This window comes from Chanodichthys erythropterus, chromosome 18, assembly GCF_024489055.1.
Source record: "Chanodichthys erythropterus isolate Z2021 chromosome 18, ASM2448905v1, whole genome shotgun sequence".
Lineage (NCBI taxonomy): Eukaryota > Metazoa > Chordata > Actinopteri > Cypriniformes > Xenocyprididae > Chanodichthys > Chanodichthys erythropterus.
In genome coordinates this window covers 13634541-13657068 of record NC_090238.1, presented here as the reverse complement: position 1 = coordinate 13657068, position 22528 = coordinate 13634541, and the positions used below count along the sequence as shown (strand labels likewise).

The 22528-nt window shown below is 37.5% G+C and overlaps 1 protein-coding gene across 3 annotated transcripts; it reads right to left on the bottom strand.

Annotated features, from left to right (window-relative positions):
- Window positions 1-1354: 1354 nt before the first annotated feature.
- On the bottom strand, window positions 1355-22013 carry hmbox1a (homeobox containing 1a). Of its 3 annotated transcripts, none has more exons than XM_067367379.1 (9): window positions 21807-22013; window positions 16696-17241; window positions 15748-15833; window positions 15388-15498; window positions 10315-10471; window positions 9834-9916; window positions 9636-9731; window positions 9272-9387; window positions 1355-5494 (listed from the first exon to the last, which is right to left on the bottom strand). In XM_067367379.1, exons 2-9 carry the CDS (start codon window positions 17238-17240, stop codon window positions 5351-5353), a joined length of 1338 nt encoding a protein of 445 aa, XP_067223480.1. In that variant the 5' UTR covers window position 17241; window positions 21807-22013; the 3' UTR covers window positions 1355-5350. The 3 variants fall into 3 exon arrangements, with proteins under 3 accessions (XP_067223480.1, XP_067223481.1, XP_067223482.1); XM_067367381.1 differs by having other exon boundaries at window positions 5348-5553; XM_067367380.1 differs by lacking the exon at window positions 21807-22013 and having other exon boundaries at window positions 16696-17269.
- Window positions 22014-22528: the final 515 nt, after the last annotated feature.

Genomic DNA, 22528 nt, shown 5'->3' with positions numbered 1-22528 from the left:
AATATACAAGACTACATGATTGCTGTGTAAGCTCGATACATCACGTTCAAATTTGGGTTGGCAATGACGTAAAAACACATTTCAGGGACAATTCTAACTTTTTCTTAGCTGAATGTATGATTGGCAGTTTGCAATACTGTTCATTGTCTGGCTATAATAGCATCTAGTATTTTAATGGACGTTCAGTGAACTAAAGAAAATAAAAACTTTGAAATGTGAAACCGAGACCAGGGCTAGTTGTCACATTGGGAAGTTATCACAACTACTGTATTTCAGAAAATAAAACATTTTGAGTCAAAATTGCTTAATTGCTAACAGTGATGCTCCATGCTGGATTCAAACCATCCAACCATTCCATCACATTTGTCTTTAACAGCCACTTAACACACTTAAACCACATTTGTATACATTCAGACTACAGTCAGTTATATAATGAAAGTCAATTTAAAGGTACAGTACTATGTAACTTTTTTCTTTTCTTTCAAAATTAACAAAATTTAAATCAATACATCAATCCTTCTTCCAAAATCTGTTTTTGGCTTACCATGATTCACCTATTATGTATTTTGGTTTTTACTCAACAGGTTGTTGTCTATTAATGGGTACAGCTACAGTAATGTATTTAGGTAGTTAGTTTGAGATCATTTCCATCTAAACTGGCCATATCTCTTAAAGGATTAATTCACTTTAAAATGAAAATTACCCCATGATTTTCTCACCCTAAAGCCATCATAGCCATCCATATGACTTTCTTCTTTCCGGTGAACACAATCGGAGTTATATTAATAAATATCCTGATGCGTCCAATTTTTATAACGGCAGTGAATGGGGGCAACAAGTTTGAAGCTCAAGAAAGTGCATCTATCCATTATAAACGTACTCTACACGGCTCCGGGGGGTTAATAATGGCCTTCTGAAGCGATGCGTTTGTGTAAGAAAAATATCCATATTTAACAAGTTATAAAGTAAAATATCTAGCTTCCGCCAGATCGCCTTCTGTATTAAACTTGCAAAGAAAATGTAACGCCTCTCGCAGTTCAAAACACTTACACTACATCTTACACCTTCTCTATTCAACTTACGAACAAAGTGTAACCGGCGCGACGTCCGTTACGATTTTTTCGTAAGTTGAAACAGAAGCGTAGATATTTTATTTTTTACTTTATTTGTTTTTTTTTGGAGTACGTTTATGATGGATGGATGCACATTCTTGAGCTTCATACTTGTTTCCTGTTCACTGCCATTATAAAGCTTGGACATGTCGGGCTATTTATCAATATAACTCCGATTGTGAAGAAAGTCATATACACCTAGGATGGCTTGAGGGTGAGTAAAGCTTGGGGTTATTTTCATTTTAAAATAAACTAATCCTTTAAGCCTAGAATGTTTTGTGAGCAGTAGATTAAACGTATTCATCCGCACAGTCATGCAGAGCCAAAGCACAACTAAAACAATGTTCTTCCGCAAAATACATTCAGGTTTGTTTTTAACTGCTAAAAGGCCAAAAATTACATAGTGTACCTTTTTAAATTTGAACTTTTTCAGGTTTAAAATTTAGGTTGGGGCAAGTTTTATAGTTTGTAATTTTATTACAATTTCTGTTAGCCAAAACATTAACATTAATTTAAAGATTTTGCTTGATATTATACATTTTACAGATTACATTTTTTTTCTGAAAAGCCATTAAGCGGTTTATAGTAATATAATTCATATAATATAAACACAAGTATGCTGTGTTAATACATAGCAGGTTGCCATTGTGACAACTTACCCCACATAACACATCACAACAAGCACTAGTCTGTAAGGTTTGCGTCTATGCAGAACTTAACTTTCAACAATAATCTCACGCTAACAAATAGTCATGGAGTAAAAAGTTTGTCAACTAGCCCCGGTCACCTCTATAAAGGAAAACATATTTTAACCTTTCAACCAAATTACAAGGCATAACTACAAAAAGAACAAAGTCTCAATTGATTTTTTTTTTTTTTTTCTGCTTGGCAGAATTTAAGATGAGAAATTACATTTTCAATTAACATTCTCTCTGAACATACAATATTCCTTTGATACATATTTTACTCTTGGTACATTTATGTTAAACTTATGTAGATTTATGGAATAAATGTATCTAGGAACATTAGCGTTAAATTAAACAGCATCACCCACAGTTAATTTTCACAGAAATTATGTGTTGACAGATTTGCCATATTCTGTCATTTAAGTGCTTAGAAATACTTGCATTAAGGCTGAAGCCCAATATCAATTTTCAAGATTCACGTTCAGCTGCAACTGGCGTTTTAATTACGAGCTCATTTGTTAGCTAGTGGCGATCTCATCTATATAAATCTGCTCAATAAAAACAAAGGCGTGTTTATGAGTTGAAATGGTATTTCAGACATTCTGAGAGAACTTTTGAAGCAGCTGATACTTTTCACAGGTTTGTCATCTGATATCTATTTTGATAAGTCTAAAAAAAGCTTATTTGTGACTGCAATGATATGCATTACACACAGAAAGCAGCTTCCTAAAAGGCAGAGAAAAGACAGTAAAAGGTGGGAGAGGGCCTGCTGTTAGTATCTCCTTTCCTTTTTTAAAACAAGCACCATAATTCTGAAGCACAAATGAAAATAACCTGAATTAGTCCATCCCTCTTACCTTTCTTTGAAACAGTACCAGATAAAAGAAAGGGAAAAAAAAGTATGTTAGGGTAAAGAACCCAAAGCACCATAACCCTCCCCCTTAAAGTGACAATTTATGATTATTAAAACAAAAAACAAATAAGCAATTACATGGGATATTTATTAGAGTGGTTAAATCCACTTTAATTTCGGAAATAACTGTTATTAATCCCCATGGAGAGGAGTTATCATCACTTTCCAGAGAAACCCCATATTTGGACACGAGGGCAAACACCAACAGGTTTTTGTATTGGAACGTCGTCATCCTGATTGTCAAGTGTTTTCCCGTTCGCTGAGACAAAGAAATTCCCAATGCTACAACATTTTCCAGCCGTGTGCTGCTGAAACGTTTGCACAGTTATTGGCTGAGTAGAACACTTTGAGGTTATATACGTTCAAATAAACGGCTGTTGTCTGATTGCTTTTAGAGAGGCCTGCAGAAGAGCCCAACTGATTTTCTAGTCTGCTAATGCTGAAATATAATGGCACAATCTTCACGAGTAGGCTTCAGTTTCCAGGCGGCCCTCGATGCCTCCCTGCAGAGATGCACAGTTGTGTAGCGGCAGGAACATAAATAAGCTGCCGCCAGTAATTAAAAGTGCAATACGTAATTGCTGAAGCCAGCAGGCCGGTTATGGTATGCAACTATACAGTCCTGTGCAACTTCTACGGTGACAACCAGGGTCCAGAATTAACGTTAGGCCAATTTTACGGAAACAAATATTTAATTCTGGTCATAAAACAGTATTTTGTTTTACTTAAAACATTCTTACCTCAATTATAATTAAATTATTTAGAAGTTTTCCCCCATATTAGTGACAAACAGTGCCATCATCCCAGATAAACTTTAGAATTTTTTGTTTACTGAGAAAAATTTTGAAGACCACAAGTCGCAAAAGATACCGTTGACTGAAATCGCTTACATGTTCAGTTATGAGTTACGACTAGGGCTGCACAATTTATCGCACGATACGAAAAATAACATTGAACTCGAACACGATTATCGCATAAACACGATTCTTAGTGTGATTATTTTTTTATGCGCAGCTTGTCAATGAAGTATGGCTCTAAATGCTAATCCATCTGAAAGCACTGTGAGTTTGAGTCGCTTATAATGTACATTTGAAAAAGCGACACGCGCAAAACATCTTTCCAGACATGAGAAGCATTTATTAACGTCTTGTCCAACAAAAGACAACATTTAATAACATGTTTTTACTCCAAACTCACTTCATAACGACAGTTGAGCATCCTTCTGTGAGATGATGTGGCCTCTTACACAGAATAAGGCAGTCGTGTGTGTATTAGTTATGTTTAATCAATCAAAGAGTTTCAATCTTCTGTTTATTCAGCTACAGTGATATGACGCGTGTTATCTTCTTCTGCGGCAGGGCATATTTAGTGTTTCTGTGTGAGAGCAACCTCTGGCTTTCAGATGAAGCAGCATTTAATACTGGTCACAGAGCCGTACAGCTCTGACAAGCTGCACATAAAATAATCGCAGCCTTTGCCAAATCGTGTGCGGTTTAATCGTGATAAATCATGCAGCCCTAGTTACGACTAATCGTCCAACAACTGATTTTTTTTGTTTATTTATTTATTTTTGCTTTTAGTTTAGATATTTTAGCGGCGATGCTACACCTTGGCTCGTAAGACATTTTGCATGATGAAACCTTTTCCAGAAAAGTTGCATCTTTAAATTCATCTTGTTTAAAGACGATCACCTCAGCAATATACATATTCAGAAAGATTTGCACTGTGTATCGCACTGTTTGTTTGTTTTTTGAGCATTTTAACCATTTTTAAGATGACATCTGAAGGTAAAATAAGGTAAAACTTTTAAAACATTTTTAAAACCACATCTTAAGACCCCTTGTGTTGTATACAATTCCATTGCACTTCATCTAGAGCCGTTTTTGAATTTCGCATTTTATGCAAACGGCCAAAACAGCGTGTTTAAAATCTACCTAATTATACAGGGCTGATTAATAAACTAGTCAATTTTGGAAATATGTGGTTTTACACATAACCAAACTATGTTGCATTTCTTAACAACTACCCAGTAACTTTGCTTTATTAACTTGGAAAAGCCGCTGGTATGCATTTGGTGGTAGGCGAGTGTTAATTTTGGACCCTGGTGACAAGTGTACAAGTTCAAATGCAACTTCAGCAATGCTGGACTGCACATACATAAAGAAATAAGTTAAGAAGTGAGAGAGAATATGCTTCCCAACACACTTTCCCTGGAGAGGCTGAGGCAGTGAACATTTAGTATGATACTGACCTCTTAAATCCTGCAAAGAAGACTTCCTGAAAGAAGGAAAAACTGAGAGACGAAATTCACTATCCAAGTGTGATATGGCAGGGTGATATGTCGCATGAAGTTTTTAGTGAACGTGTTTCATCAACAGTTTAAACGCAGCGCCTCCCCGACCTGCTGCGTGTATGAGAACGATATTAATGAAAAGACTACTGAGGCGTCACATGTAGAAGGGAGGTGGAAGGAAGGAACGTTGGGTTAACAGTCTTTATAACCTCCGCATTCACTTTGGTCATCCACGACCTGGCCATATTCCTCAATCACAGTTCACGCACAACTGTCTGGCTTTATTTTCGTAACCCCACATTTCTCCTTCGGCTTCCCTCCGTGCTCCACGTGGAAGGGAAGATTCTCACTCGTCATCCAGCACCTCTGTCTTGATGTCACTGGTGGCTCCACCCTGCCTCGCTAGTGCCAGGATGCTGTGATTGACAGCGGCCATCTCCACTGCCAAAGCTATAGGGTCCTGGTGTTCGTTTGGGCCGGCGTTGTCGTCCTATAAGGGAGTAGAGAACCAGAGATTGGTCTGAAGCCCTCTGCTTTTGCCCCGAAAACCTGTTTGAATGACTTTGTATCATTAAAAGAAAAAGGAGCATGAAATTGTTCATACAAACCACAATGCAGTGGGTACGGAAAGTATTCAGACCCCCTTAAATTTTTCACTCTTTGTTATATTTCAGCCATTTGCTAAAATCATTTAAGTTCATTTTTTTCCTCATTAATGTACACACAGCACCCCATATTGTCAGAAAAACACAGAATTGTTGACATTTTTGCAGATTTATTAAAAAAGAATAACTGAAATATCACATGGTCCTAAGTATTCAGACCCTTTGCTCAGTATTTAGTAGAAAATTTAGAAGAACCCTTTTGATCGAATACAGCCAAGAGTCTTTTTGGGAAAGATGCAACAAGTTTTTCACACCTGGATTTGGGAATCCTCTGCCATTTCTCCTTGCAGATCCTCTCCAGTTCTGTCAGGTTGGATGGTAAACATTGGTGGACAGCCATTTTTAGGTCTCTCCAGAGATGCTCAATTGGGTTTATGTCAGGACTCTGGCTGGGCCATTCAAGAACAGTCACGGAGTTGTTGTGAAGCCACTCCTTCGTTATTTTAGCTGTGTGCTTAGGGTCATTGTCTTGTTGGAAGGTAAACCTTTGGCCCAGTCTGAGGTCCTGAGTACTCTGGAGAATGTTTTCATCCAGGATATCCCTGTACTTGGCCGCATTCATCTTTCCCTCAATTGCAACCAGTCGATGCTGCCACCACCATGCTTCATTGTTAGGACTGTATTGGACAGGTGATGAGCAGTGCCTGGTTTTCTCCACACATACTGCTTAGAATTAATGCCAAAAAGTTCTATCTTGGTCTCATCAGACCAGAGAATCTTATTTCTCACCATCTTGGAGTCCTTCAGGTGTTTTTTCATGTGTCTTGCACTGAGGAGAGGCTTCCGTCGGGTCACTCTGCCATAAAGCCCCGACTGGTGGAGGGCTGCAGTGATGGTTGACTTTCTACAACTTTCTCCCATCTCCCAACTGCATCTCTGGAGCTCAGCCACAGTGATCTTTGGGTTCTTCTTTACCTCTCTCACCAAGGCTCTTCTCCCCCTTTAGCTCAGTTTGGCTGGACAGCCAGCTCTAGGAAGGGTTCTGGTCATCCCAAACGTCTTCCATTTAAGGATTATGGAGGCCACTGTGCTCTTAGGAACCTTAAGTGCAGCAGAAATTTTTTTGTAACCTTGGCCAGATCTGTGCCTTGCCACAATTCTGTCTCTGAGGTCTTCAGGCAATTCCTTTGACCTCATGATTCTCATTTGCTCTGAAATGCACTGTGAGCTGTAAGGTCTTATATAGACAGGTGTGTGGCTTTCCTAATCAAGTCCAATCAGTATAATCAAACACAGCTGGACTCAAATGAAGGTGTAGAATCATCTCAAGGATGATCAGAAGAAATGGACAGCACCTGAGTTAAATATATGAGTGTCACAGCAAAGGATACTGAATACTGAATGTCTGAATACTTAGGACCATGTGATATTGCAGTTTTTCTTTAATAAATCTGCAAAAATGTCAACAATTCTGTGTTTTTCTGTCAATATGGGGTGCTGTGTGTACATTAATGAGGGAAAAAAATGAACTTAAATGATTTTAGCAAATGGCTGCAATATAACAAAGAGTGAAAAATTTAAGGGGGTCTGAATACTTTCCGTACCCACTGTATATCGGTTACTGGCCAATATTAGAGGATAATAATTTAATAACAGAGTTAAAGGGGTCATGAACTGCATTGTTTAATTGTTTTATAATGTTTCCTGTGGTGCACTTATACTGTTAGTATGATTTTTACATAAAAATATCATAATTTAGAAAAAAAAGGCAATTAAATTGATTTTAACCCTCTGATTTGAATGCTCTGTTTTAAGGGGAGTATCTGCCGTGAGACTTCAGTTTAAACGGCCATTGCTTTCACTCGGTTAACTAATCGTGTAAGGTGTTAATTATTTTATATATATATATATATATATATATATATAAAAATTTTTAGATCTATGGCATTATATTTAAATCGTGGCATGAAAGGTTGCAGTGATGAGCATGTAGCCGATCACAGACATGTTGTTGAGCACATGAATTTAGGGATCTCATCATTGCAACTCGATTTTTGCACACTAACGGATGCTTTCATAACTAACAGTGTAAACATGCTGTAAATAAGAGATTTGTTGATTATTATGGGAACCTTGGCAAGAGTGCAGAACTCAGTCACTGATAAACTCACTCTGTTTGATTGACAGCTCCAGCGATTGGAAAGGGAGCGTTCTTTGATTACTTTCTATTTATAATTTAATCGCCGTTTAAATAACAGATTATTTTCATCCTACTAAGAGAAACGATGTGAAGTTGACTTAAGTCATCACTGGTTTGATTTACTGACACACAGACAAAGAACATCTGACTGTACATGAATCATTACAAATCAGAAATCACTGGTCTCAGATCAGACATTAGAATTAACACGATTACTTGCATGTTGTCGCATTACTATCAAGTCCTTAGCATAAATGTATTTTTGCAAAGCCTGCTCCAAAATTGTGACTGATTTACCAAAGAATCCACAGTGAAATGTACCCCATAAAAAATAATGCTCAACTGAGACATTCACAATGTTGAAAATAAATAAAATAACCACATTCCTAGCATTAGGATCCTTTGAAAGGTGTTATTTTTAGTCCAGTGAGTGATCCTGTGCTCTTCTCTCTTCCTCATCTCATTAATGCCAGTGGGTGGGGCAAGTTGCAATGGTGAAATAGGTGTTTATTTTCTTCTGCAGAGGCCGTCTACATGTATCTATTACATCATAAATAGGCACATTCCAGGACGAGTCGTTCGCTACAATATGTAAATTTGTAAATTTTATGTAAATTTTTCGCCACTAAAGGTCACTTATTCAAAACAAAGGCATAGCTTGATGATGTCTTTATTTCGCGGAATCATGGGATGTGTTGTCTACACATCTACAGCCAGTGGAAAATAATAATTTTTTTGTCGATGAATGTATTCATCCCAACAGTCTAATAAAACACATAATATATTAAAGCATCTTTGGCGTTTCCATGGTTTTTACAAAATGAAACCGGAAACCGAGGGTAACGCGGGTATGATGTCATTGATAAGCGAGACACGGACACGTCCCGAGGCCTGGTTAAAATTGCTTATTTCTGGATTTAAACATTCTTGGACACAAGTCAACAAAATATATAACATAGTTCTAGTGGTTTTTGGATATTTTAATCTAAAGATTTTACATGTTGTGCCTTTAAAAGCTGCTTTTGGACTTACAAGGAAGTTTCCAGTTCTGAAACTTACAGGATACTCTTATAGTATGATGACTTCTTATATATCAAAAAGCTCAAGGAAAATTGTTTTTCTCAGTTCATAACCCCTTTAAATGTTATCTTTAGCAGATCTCAAAATTATTATACATTTTTATACTGTACATTATAAAGCTGTGATTCCGTAATTTCTTTAAAGCATTTAAAATGTTTGGTTTTAGTTTTTAGTAATTATTAGCCTTAACATGACAATAATCTTTAGGTAATTTTGGCCATTTTAATTAAATTAAAAAGATTTTAAAATTAAAAGAAAATACCTTTTTACATGTAGTTAATTAATAGTACTCAGTACTTATTTGAGTAATTACTATGTAACTATGGCACTGTAAAATAAAGTGTAACCAAAAATAATAAATAAATAAATAATAATCCCTTACCATTCCCAAAACTTGGTCAGCAGCTACTGGCTCACCGTAGTCATTTCCATCAATCTCATCGCTGTTGGAATGACCTCCCGGGCTTTGGACATCAATCCCATGACTCTCCAGGATTGCTGCTTCTTAGAAAAAAACAGACCTTGCCATAACATATCTGAGCCCATTAGGATGTACCTAACATGATGGAAGTTTTCTGAAAGGGATTTTTCTGTAAATTCAATATTTCTGATGAATGCATATTTTGAATGAGACAGCTGCAGCACGGTGATAACAATGCAATGGAAATAATTGCATTGTCCATATTCAAAATGCATTGTTGCGTGTAATTCGAGCTTGGTCTGTCCCCAGAGGGCTTCAACATTACCTATGTTGGCTCTTCTCTTAATTTCCTTCCGTCTGTTGGCAAACCAGTTGTAAACTTTCAGAGACGTGACCCTCTCAAGATCTGAAAGCTTCTTCCCTTAATCAAATCACAGCAGAGCTCATCAATAATGTCTGGGGCCACGATAACAGGCATTTACACATGCATTCATCTTCTTTATGGGGGCTGTGTTTATCCTACCTGGTTTTTGAATAACTGCATTGCAGGCGTTGGCAATTTCCTCTCGTTTGGCTTCGTCGGGGTACTGGTTGTCATTGAAATAACTTGAGCAATGATATAAGACAGCAAAGGCAGATAACATGAAATTATCACGCAATTCACACATTTGATAGCTTTATTTAAAGTATTAATTATTAATAAAATGTTAACTAATTGAAATAAAACAATGGCATGTAGCCTTAGAGTATTTGTCAATTGAGAAAACTTTTCTTCAAGTAATTAATGAAATAAAGTCAATAACAAAAAATGAATTAAAAGATAAATTAACACTAAATAATGCTAATGAATAGAACTTTTTATTTGTTAATGTATTAGTAAATGTCGAAATTAACATTATCAAAGTGTGCTTTATAATTATTTTTCATTTTTAGTAATGTACTTTCATTGGATGACCCACAGTAACCTGTCCTGGCCATTCACACAATTTACCACATCCTCTCACCTCTCCATCACCGCCAGACACTCTTTCCTCCAGGTGAAGCGGCTTCCACGCCGCAGACGGAAGCTGCCCTGGGTGCTGCTAATGGGAGGGGGTGTTTGACGCCACTCCACAATGTCCTCCAGGGCCATCGGGGTGGGCCGCATTGCTAGTGTTGCACCTGGGACACAAACATGACATGTCATCTCAGATGAAGTGTCATAAGGAAAACAGTCTGTGGGCTTCTGAGGACAGACTTTCTGGTAGCCTGTTCACTGTGTCCGGAAGCAAATGATAATGAGAAACTGGTGTTCTGGGGTTTGGGTCATGATCTTCTAATCTATTCACTGAAAGTCTGATATCTTCCGTAAGATCTGCCTAGATGAAACTGACAGAGCACAAGATCACAATAATTATTCATGTTATGACTGTTAAACAATACATAGCTGATATTACATATCTTGTGTATATAAATTAAAAATAAAACTAAATATATAATACTATATAATAATTCTAAAAACAATCAAATAAATAATTTTGAATGCTTCAAGTGAATTTTGGCATCACAACATTATAACGTAAGTATGGAAAATAGATATTCATTTTGACTGCAAAAGATTACATTTAACAGTGTTAATTAAATTATTAGCGTTTTAAATGATTATTTTTATGTGACCGTTAGGTTATGACTATAGAGGCTTGATTTCGCTAGGAAAATTTTGCGCAATTGACCCTTCGCAAAGACCCGCCCCCCCTTAGTTACTGTTGCTTTGTCCGACAAGCCGTAGTGCAGTCACGCCACACGCAGTGAAAAATACATCACAGAACAAAGAGGAAGCTGACAACACGTCGACAGACAAGACAAAGCAGGTTATTTAAGATACTAAACAAAGTCCTTGCTTTCAAACTGTGTAGTTATTAAAGAAATTCAAACAATAAAAACTGTTTTGTGGCTCTTTAATATGTCGTGACCATGGTCATGACAGAGTGCTGTAACGCCTCAGCTCAAGACGCTCGTTAAAAGATCATCTCTTATAGTGTCAAATAAACATGAATGAACATGAGAATGAATGTTGTTTCAAACGCGGAAAGACATCAATATACACAAGTTTTCAAGTTTAACTTCACCGAGGTTAATCTTCTAACTACTGGCTGCTTTGTCGGACAAAATGGCAGATGCAGCGTTCTGATTGGTTAGATCGCTTGTCAATCAAATTCCCGGCGAAGGGTCAATTGCGAGTTTGTCGCAATTCTGTTTTTTTTTTTCCTCAGAACTGCATGATAAACTCGCGATTCTGACATTTTTTTTCCTCAGAACTGCGTGATAAACTCGCGATTCTGACTTTTTTTCCTCAGAACTGCATGATAAACTCGCGATTCTGACTTTTTTTCCTCAACTGCATGAGAAACTCGCGATTCTGACTTTTTTTCCTCAGAACTGCATGATAAACTCACGATTCTGACTATTTTTCCTCAGAACTGCATGATAAACTCGCGATTCTGACTTTTTTTCCTCAGAACTGCGTGATAAACTCACAATTCTGACATTTTTTTTCCTCAGAACTGCATGATAAACTCGCGATTCTGACATTTTTTTTCCTCAGAACTGCATGATAAACTCGCGATTCTGACTTTTTTTCTCAGAACTGCATGATAAACTCGCGATTCTGACTTTTTTTCCTCAGAACTGCGTGATAAACTCGCGATTCTGACTTTTTTTCTCAGAACTGCATGATAAACTCGCGATTCTGACTTTTTTTCCTCAGAACTGCGTGATAAACTCGCGATTCTGACTTTTTTTCTCAGAACTGCATGATAAACTCGCGATTCTGAAATTTTTTTTCCTCAGAACTGCATGATAAACTCGCGATTCTGACTTTTTTTCCTCAGAACTGCATGATAAACTCGCGATTCTGACTTTTTTCCCCAGAACTGCATGATAAACTCGCGATTCTGACTATTTTTCCTCAGAACTGCATGATAAACTCGCAATTCTGACATTTTTTTTTCCTCAGAATGCGTGATAAACTCGCGATTCTGACTTTTTTCCCCAGAACTGCATGATAAACTCGCGATTCTGACTTTTTTTCCTCAGAACTGCATGATAAACTCGCGATTCTGACTTTTTTCCCCAGAACTGCATGATAAACTCGCGATTCTGACTATTTTTCCTCAGAACTGCATGATAAACTCGCGATTCTGACTTTTTTTCTCAGAACTGCATGATAAACTCGCGATTCTGACTTTTTTTCCTCAGAACTGCGTGATAAACTCGCGATTCTGACTTTTTTTCTCAGAACTGCATGATAAACTCGCGATTCTGAAATTTTTTTTCCTCAGAAGTGCATGATAAACTCGCGATTCTGACTTTTTTTCCTCAGAACTGCATGATAAACTCGCGATTCTGACTTTTTTCCCCAGAACTGCATGATAAACTCGCGATTCTGACTATTTTTCCTCAGAACTGCATGATAAACTCGCAATTCTGACATTTTTTTTTCCTCAGAATGCGTGATAAACTCGCGATTCTGACTTTTTTCCCCAGAACTGCATGATAAACTCGCGATTCTGACTTTTTTTCCTCAGAACTGCATGATAAACTCGCGATTCTGACTTTTTTCCCCAGAACTGCATGATAAACTCGCGATTCTGACTATTTTTCCTCAGAACTGCATGATAAACTCGCAATTCTGACATTTTTTTTCCTCAGAATGCGTGATAAACTCGCGATTCTGACTTTTTTCCCCAGAACTGCATGATAAACTCGCGATTCTGACTTTTTTTCCTCAGAACTGCATGATAAACTCGCGATTCTGACTTTTTTCCCCAGAACTGCATGATAAACTCGCGATTCTGACTTTTTTCCCCAGAACTGCATGATAAACTCGCGATTCTGACTATTTTTCCTCAGAACTGCATGATAAACTCGCAATTCTGACATTTTTTTTTCCTCAGAATGCGTGATAAACTCGCGATTCTGACTTTTTTCCCCAGAACTGCATGATAAACTCGCGATTCTGACTTTTTTTCCTCAGAACTGCATGATAAACTCGCGATTCTGACTTTTTTCCCCAGAACTGCATGATAAACTCGCGATTCTGACTATTTTTCCCCAGAACTGCGTGATAAATTCGCGATTCTGACTTTTTTCCCCAGAACTGCATGATAAACTCGCGATTCTGACTTTTTTTCCTCAGAACTGCATGATAAACTCGCGATTCTGACTTTTTTCCCCAGAACTGCATGATAAACTCGCGATTCTGACTATTTTTCCTCAGAACTGCATGATAAACTCGCAATTCTGACATTTTTTTTCCTCAGAATGCGTGATAAACTCGCGATTCTGACTTTTTTCCCCAGAACTGCGTGATAAATTCGCGATTCTGACTTTTTTTCCTCAGAACTGCATGATAAACTCGCGATTCTGACTTTTTTCCCCAGAACTGCATGATAAACTCGCGATTCTGACTTTTTTTCCTCAGAACTGCATGATAAACTCGTGATTCTGACTTTTTTTCCTCAGAACTGCATGATAAACTCACGATTCTGACTATTTTTCCTCAGAACTGCATGATAAACTCGCGATTCTGACTTTTTTTCCTCAGAACTGCGTGATAAACTCGCGATTCTGACTTTTTTTCCTCAGAACTGCGTGATAAACTTGCGATTCTGACTTTTTTTCCTCAGAACTGCATGATAAACTCGCGATTCTGACTTTTTTTCCTCAGAACTGCATGATAAACTCGCGATTCTGACTTTTTTTCCTCAGAACTGCGTGATAAACTCGCGATTCTGACTTTTTTTCCTCAGAACTGCATGATAAACTCGCGATTCTGACTTTTTTTCCTCAGAACTGCGTGATAAACTCACAATTCTGACATTTTTTTTCCTCAGAACTGCATGATAAACTCGCGATTCTGACTTTTTTTCCTCAGAACTGCATGATAAACTCGCGATTCTGACTTTTTTTCCTCAGAACTGCATGATAAACTCACGATTCTGACTATTTTTCCTCAGAACTGCATGATAAACTCGCGATTCTGACTTTTTTTCCTCAGAACTGCGTGATAAACTCACAATTCTGAAATTTTTTTTCCTCAGAACTGCGTGATAAACTCGCGATTCTGACTTTTTTTCCTCAGAACTGCGTGATAAACTCGCGATTCTGACTTTTTTTCCTCAGAACTGCATGATAAACTCGCGATTCTGACTTTTTTTCCTCAGAACTCATGATAAACTCGCGATTATGACTTTTTTTCCCCAGAACTGCATGATAAACTCGCGATTCTGACTTTTTTTTCCTCAGAACTGCATGATAAACTCGCGATTCTGACTTTTTTTCCTCAGAACTGCATGATAAACTTGTGATTCTGACTTTTTTTCCCAGAACTGCATGATAAACTCGCAATTCTGACTTTTTTTCCTCAGAACTGCATGATAAACTCGCGATTCTGACTTTTTTCCCCAGAACTGCATGATAAACTCGCGATTCTGACTTTTTTTCCCCAGAACTGCATGATAAACTCGCGATTCTGACTTTTTTTCCTCAGAACTGCATGATAAACTCGCGATTCTGACTTTTTTTCCTCAGAACTGCATGATAAACTCGCGATTCTGACTTTTTTTCCTCAGAACTGCATGATAAACTCGCGATTCTGACTTTTTTTCCTCAGAACTGCATGATAAACTCGCGATTCTGACTTTTTTTCCTCAGAACTGCATGATAAACTCGCGATTCTGACTTTTTTTCCTCAGAACTGCATGATAAACTCGCGATTCTGACTTTTTTTCCCCAGAACTGCATGATAAACTCAGGATTCTGACTTTTTTTCCTCAGAAGCAGAGCGCCTAGCATTTTCAGCTGGCTAAAAACGCTCTGGTGGACACACAGCCTTAATGTAAATTAAGGAAATTAACATGCACACAATCAATAAATTAAATTAAATATATCCCAAATAGGATACATTGTTGTTATCAACTAATAATATCTTTTGATTTTAGGGGTATGTTTAGAGTTAAAGTTAAAGTGACTGATAGAAATGTTAGAACGACATTGTACGTCCTGCAATAATAAATGACATTGGTGTTGGGTATTACCAGGTGTAGTTTTCTCTAGTTGGTACCAGCGGTAGAAGGCTCTTTTCTTCTGCTCGCTGAGATCTGAGCCCTGCTGGAGCAGCCAATGAGAGATCCGGCTCTGACTGATACCTGCAGAGAAAGACACACAGCATATAAGGGCAAAATCTGACTTGCATATGTCTTTCTAAGGCCGGCCTTGACAAATCCCTCAACCTTAATAAAAGGCAGCCATACAGCTGACATTTCTTTCATAACAAAATATCATGGTGTGCTTTAACTGCTCTCTTTTTTATTATACAAAATAAAAAGGAAAAGTCACCGTATATCACAATATATTTGTTTTTCAATTTGGAAAACAAAAAGCCAAAGCACACTAACCTGTAACTTGGGCAACTACTGCCTGTGATATTCGCCGATTCCCCAAGAATGCTTTAATCTCTTCTTTAATTATAGCACTGTCCATTCTACAACAACAGAGAGAGAGAGAGAGAGAGACACTGAGACTAAAAAATGACATCAAATGGAAAACAGCAATACTATTTTTGGTAACATTTTTTTACATAACCATTTATTACAACAAAATGTCCCTAATACATACCTTTAAAATCACCATGAACTTCAAATAGAAAATACCTTATTTATATGGAATATTTTAGTATTTATTATAGTAATCTTTATTCCTAATAACTTCTACCAACTGCAGAGACATCTCTTCTCTGATGATGCATATACTGACATGAGGAGTCATGCAGGGACAACCTGTCACTCACATGACATCACAGCAATAGCAAACCACGATAGACATAATTAAAGGGTTAGTTCACCCAAAAATTAAATGAGGGTGAGTAATAAATGACATTATTTTAATTTTTGGGTGAACTAACCCTTTAAGTCCCACCCTACATTTTTTCTTGTTTGAGAAGCCTATATATCTCACAATATAGAAGAAAAGACTATTGTAACTTCTGTTTCATGCCGACTTTAACTATATGTTGTCATATGAACAACGAGTCAGTACTAATAAAACTAATCTAAGTCTCACAAACTACAAATATACAGTTTATTTCAGTTCAGATACGACCAAAGTTAATGAGTGAGTCATTTTAGCCTGAGTTCATTTGTGATTCATGTAAAAAAAACTGTTCATAAGAGTCAATTGTTGAAACATTGAGTTTTAACATTTCTTATTTTTCAAGTTCAACACATTCACATGAGAATACAATGAGTGTTTTTTGTAAACAAAACTGAACCAGCACTCGATTCCCTACCATGATTTCACTTTCCCCCTTATGAGTTTATCACCCATCTGAAGAGTTTTCCACTGACCTCATGAGCTCCTCAACTTTGTCATCAATGTCCACTTCCTCATCGGGGTTCTCGATCGCAAAGGCCCTCGAGGAAGCATTGCTAACAGCGAAGCGGGGCGGGGAGAGCTTCCCGTTGGGCATAGAGGCGAGGCCTTCCCGTCCGTTTTGGACCATGGGTGCTACTACCGGCATGGGTGTGGGGACCATTGGGGGCGGGGAGGTGTCATAGCTGTTGCTAGGAGATGGTGAGAGGCCGTTGCCACGGTAACCGGTCTGCGTGGCCGTAGAGGTCGTCGAAGAAGAGGCTGCGAGGTTGTTAGTGGAGGTAGTGCAGGAGTTGGAAGAGGTGGTGGCGTTGCTGCTGTTGCCGTGGTTGACGCCGGCCGCCCCATTTCCGCCATGGGCGTGCCGGTGGCCGAACTTCTCCACGTGCTCGCGGTCCAGCCGGTCGAGGGTGTCCAGGGCGTGCAAGATCTCTTGCTTTGTCATGCCGCTTCGACGTAGCCGCTGCAGCAAGTCGATCTGCTCAATGGTAAAACGAGGCTCATCTGTATAATGGGACATTCTGCCAAGAAAAAGAGAGAGCTGCTGTATTAGAGAATTGATGTTGGAGGAAATCCTTAAACCCATGCTGATAAAACACGACACATGGCTGCATAATGTATAAAAGTCATAATAACATAGCCTAGACTAAAAAAAACAAAACAAAGCTTTAGTTTAAGAAATGCAGCGGAGGAGGTGTAGCAGGGGCCGCATGCGCTTGAGCTCTAACTAAAGTGTTATTTATCCAAGAAAATGTCAAAGTCACCACACCTTTATCGACCAATCATTGCAACAGAAGTGCAGAGCCTGTCTGAGGTCAAGGCAAAGACACTGCATGCATTACCACAGAATTTTTAATAGACTTTAAACAGCAGAAAGCTGGGACACGTGAGGAGGGGGAAGGAGGTTAACTTTAGGGAAAACTGCCAAGAAAAATTCCATCTGAGGCGGCCAACCTACTTTCAGTCAAGAAGCTGAGAATGAATCTCCGTACAGGCATTTGTCTGAGAATAGTCCTCCCAATGCCAGGCATTTGACTGTTGCCCACACACACATGCTTTGCTGAATTGTTATCCCGTAACACATTGTATTTCAGTTCATTTGCTCAATGCCTAAGTTTTGAAAGGAAGCTACAACTTATGACGCAGCAAATGCAAAACTCGTGCCAATGCAATATGCATTCCATATGGCAGAGCGCAATCAAGTGAAGGAGAAAATGGTAGGCTCCTTTTAACAAAATGAAGATTTCAACTTCCCTGCGACATGTTCTTTAAGAATAAATTCTGCTGATAAGCGAGTACGACTGTCTCCTGGTGTCTGCGCTGCATAAAATGAATAAAAAAAGATTTCTGCTCACCCAAGCACCCTTAAAAAGCTTCAAAAGGTTTAATTATCCAGAGACATCAGATACAGCAAATCAGCAAAAACAACAATAAACCCAACCAGGAGTGTTTTTTGAGTTGTTGAGGATTCATTCGGTATCAGATCAGTCTGTAATTTTTATGTATCTCCTAAAGAACAATACATGAATCCTGTAACAAACAAGCATTTGGTGGAAGCCAAACAATGTCAGACACAGTCATAAAACAACTATTGTCCCATCAATGTGTGCACCACAGGCTGACAAAATCTTTCTTATATGGGAATAAAAAGCGTCCCAAATCTAAAAATGTCACCTTAGACATCAAATCTGGTTTTGAATAATCATCACCAAGCTAGCCGATAAACCACAGTGACACAAGAATTCAGAATAGCCCATATGGAGACGAGTTCAACCACAGGCACGCACAACCGCTTCTTCTGAGATTATACTGTCACTTGATGACAAACCAACTCGGTTAACTGGCCTTCCCACATGCAGTTATGTAGGACTAGTAAGACAAATAAATGTTAAATAAATGCAGCACTACTTACAACATTCATTAAGAAGGATGCAATCTTGCTATATCAAGCATTAAAATGCAAGGCTACTGGTGTGCATGCAATTTTAATAACGTTTTAATGCACAGAGGAGTTTTAGAGTTTAGGTTGCTCATTGTTTCTTTTTTTATTTGCATGGTCTTATCATAGTCATAGTCTTATCGGACATATGCATGGAAGCATAAAAGCATCTATAGATTATAGTTATGAAACTATTGCAGTTTTCGGAAACGCATCTGTTTTGCAGCAGCTCAAGATCAAAGTTGATTTTGTCCATATGCCCTGGTTCCCTTCATCAGCACGGCATCCAAAATAGCCCAAATCTCACTTTACTTCTATTCTCCACAATTTTAAACACTTCTTACAGCCCATTTGTTTCAGATGTAACTTGCAGTGATCTTTAAAGTATCATTTCCCTCTATAGACAGCTGGTAATTATTAGACGTTCATGCCCACTGATCAATGAAAATAAAGCCCTTCCAGAGAACTATCGTCTGTAGTACCTGATGCCCACTGTGGTTTTAAAATTAAAATTATATTTTTAAATATTCTGTAGATGCTTATCATATTTAATAACACTGGACTTAAAGGGTTTGTTTACCCAAAAATTTAAATTTTGTCATTAATTACTCACCCTCATGTCATTCCACACCGCAAAACTTGGTCGTTCATATTAGGAACACAAATGAAGATATTTTTGATGCAATCAGAGAGGTTTTTTATCTTCCATTGAAAGCAACGAAACTGGTAAAGACATTGTTAAAAGTAGTAAACACATCGTGACTAGTATGGTGGTTTATGAATCAACGAGAATACTTTTTGTGCGTAAAAACAAAATAAAAATAACACATTATTCAATAATTTCCTCTCTACCCTGTCATTCTCCTACGCAGTTTACGTTGAAGACACATTGCAGAGCTTCCAGGTTCTACATCAGAACGCCGGCTCTGTATTGGCCGGCTCCTGCGTCAGCATCACACGTATGTGCCATGCTGCTCACGTGAACAAGAGTCTGCATTCGGACGTAAACACGGAAGCGCTGCACTGCGTAGGAGACTGACAGGGTAGAGAAGAAATTGAATAAAGTTGTTATTTTTATTTTGAGCAAAAAAAGTACTCGTCGCTTCATATCATTAAGGTTGAACCACTGTAGTCACGGTGACTATTTTAACAATGTCTTTAGTACCTTTCTGGACCTTGAATGTGGCAATTTCATTGCTTTCTATGGGAGATTAAAAAAAAAATCCTCTCAGATTTTATCAAAAATAATTTGTGTTCTGAAGATTAACAAAGGTCTTACGGGTTTGGAACGGCATGAGGGTGAGTAATTAATGACAGAAATTTAATTTTTGGGTAAACTAACCCTTTAACGTGACACAAATAAGATGAATATTGAAGTCAGCAAAACTTCTGTTTGAAAAAACAAAGGTGTTTGAGATGCCATTTAAAGTTTTTAGGTTCAGCTGCATATTGATAAGTTTGTTTTTTTTTAAATTAAGATATTAATAAACCAAACAAACAAAAAGATAGGTCCCACTTTATATCAGTTGGCCTTAACTACTATGAATCATTCAATAGGCTTATTGATAAAATGCACTTATATTTCTGTAATTACATTTATTATTACACTGTTGATGTTGATTCATCCCTTACACCTTAACCCACCCTTAAACCTACCCATACCACCAAACCTGTCCCTAACCTTACCCGTATCCCACCTCAATAGCAGCAAAAGTGTTTTGCAATACAATATGAACACAATAAGTACATTGTACTTATTTTTTGATGTAAGTACATAGTAGTTAAGGCCACCTATTATAAAGTGGGACCAAAAGTAATATAATCCATAAACGTGTTTTTGTCAAGTGGGCTTATAAGTAATTCTATTCCCTGCTCCTAATTAGCCTACTAAGCCAATTAAACCTCATATAATCCTCATTTAAAGCATTAACTGCTCAAACACATTCTTTTCTTTTATATTATTTTTTTTTTTTATATCATTTTACTTTACCCCACATTATTTTCATTGTGGGGACAAACTGGGCACTGAGAAAATGAATTGATATGGCATAAAAAAGGGAAGTCTCACAAGCTTGCTGCACTGGGAAAAAATATGGAGTTGATAGAAAGAAACTGAAACACAAAGTGAAAGACAGAGTGCAGAAAGACGCTCAGCCAGTGAAAATGCAAGCTGTCCTAAGGTAAGATATAAGAACAGGTTGGATGGACCAGTAGAGGAACATCCAGACTGACTTTGGTTGTTGTTAGATGGATGCTGAAAAGTGTCAAATACTAAAACTGTAATCCATATTTTAGCTTGATCAGCAGTTATTGCAGTTTGTTAGCTTGGTAAATCAAACATTATTCTAAATTGATGTAATGTATTTACTCATTTTAATGTAATGTAATGTGAAGACTTTACAATAAAAAAACAAATCGTGATGGGATCCACATGTATTATACTTTCACTCTGGATTAACAGTATTTGCAAGTAAATTAAGATATTTAATTTTGAGACAAAAATAAAAATTGGTGCTTTACTATAGATTAATTGTACATTGCAAGCACTATAAGATCATTAAACCACTGCTATAAGACAACATGGACAATTTAGTGTGTTAAGAGTGACATTTTCCTTCATTAAAAATCATTGCAATTAAAAAAATAAATAAAAAATCACTGCGTGAACTATCGAATAAAAATTTACTATACGTCACCTTAACCCAATATATATATATATATATATATATATATATATATATATATATATATATATATATATATATATATATATATATATATATACACACACCCTGTACCAAATTGATATAAGATGCTGACAGCACTTTGTTAAAACACAAAACATAATAATAATAATATAGAAATACACAATACATAGTCATAATAATATATGAAATGAGGCAAGCATCAACACAACGCACCAATGTCAACACAGTGTCAGTTGTTGCACAGTTGCAAGCATTTCTTTTCTAAACCCCTATCCCACCACAGAATGAGAGCAGATGTGACTTCGCTTGCGATGCGAACCAGCAGTCGAACCGCGCTCGTTTCCAGCCCGGGTGTCATTTGCTCGTCAATGCATGTTTCATGTCTCCAGACATATTTAACAAATGACGCCTTTCTTATAATTTGGCATCTCAGACTTACCTGATTCTGATTGTGCGCGTGCGGGGCCTCCGTGCACCACAGCATTTATTCAACTCAACTGACAGTGTTTCCGTCCCTTTTAATCCCCGTCGCCAGACATGTACCAGCAAAATAGGACGATGTCCGACTCTCCCGCTACCTTTCCCTAATTTGATTTCATTTCAAGGCAAAAACTGATTCGCCTTTGTCTGACTGACAGAAGCCATATTGATATTAACAGAAGCGCTACGGTGGTTTCATGGGAGTTGTAGTTCATCTCGGCGGGCGGGAAAGTGACACTCAATGGGAGTTCGCCGAGCGCTGGACTACAAATCCAGTGGAATATGGTACAGTTTCATCCTCGCTCATTTTTCACCAACTGCTGCAGGAACAAAAATGTTATTTCTGACTTTTTATTCGCTTAAGACATGACGACAGGATGTGGGATTTTCTGCTTATATTTCTCAAATTTATTTTCTGAAATAAGATTTTTTTAAAAGCTATTCATGCTGATGTATGCATATTTTTCCAAAAATATGCATAATCTGGAGTCTATATATTTATTATTTGTTCCACGTAATAATTTATTTATTTATTTTTTAAGAAAGACTCACTTTAATTCCATCAGCTATTCAATCATTTTGTGGAAAAAACTGTCGGGGGAAAAAAGAAAAACAAAAAACTTAAAGATAAAAACGTTTGATTGTACTTGATAAAATCTAATTTCTATTAACACCTGCAAA

Bases quoted from the DNA above. Each gene is read 5' to 3' on its own strand.
- hmbox1a (XM_067367379.1), bottom strand. From the start codon at position 17,240: ATGTCCCATTATACAGATGAGCCTCGTTTTACCATTGAGCAGATCGAC. The intron at 10,472-15,387 runs GTAATACCCAAC...TTTGTGTCCCAG, and splicing joins ACTAGAGAAAACTACACCTG to GTGCAACACTAGCAATGCGG. The intron at 5,495-9,271 runs GTAAGGGATTAT...ACTCCCTTATAG, and splicing joins CTGACCAAGTTTTGGGAATG to GACGACAACGCCGGCCCAAA.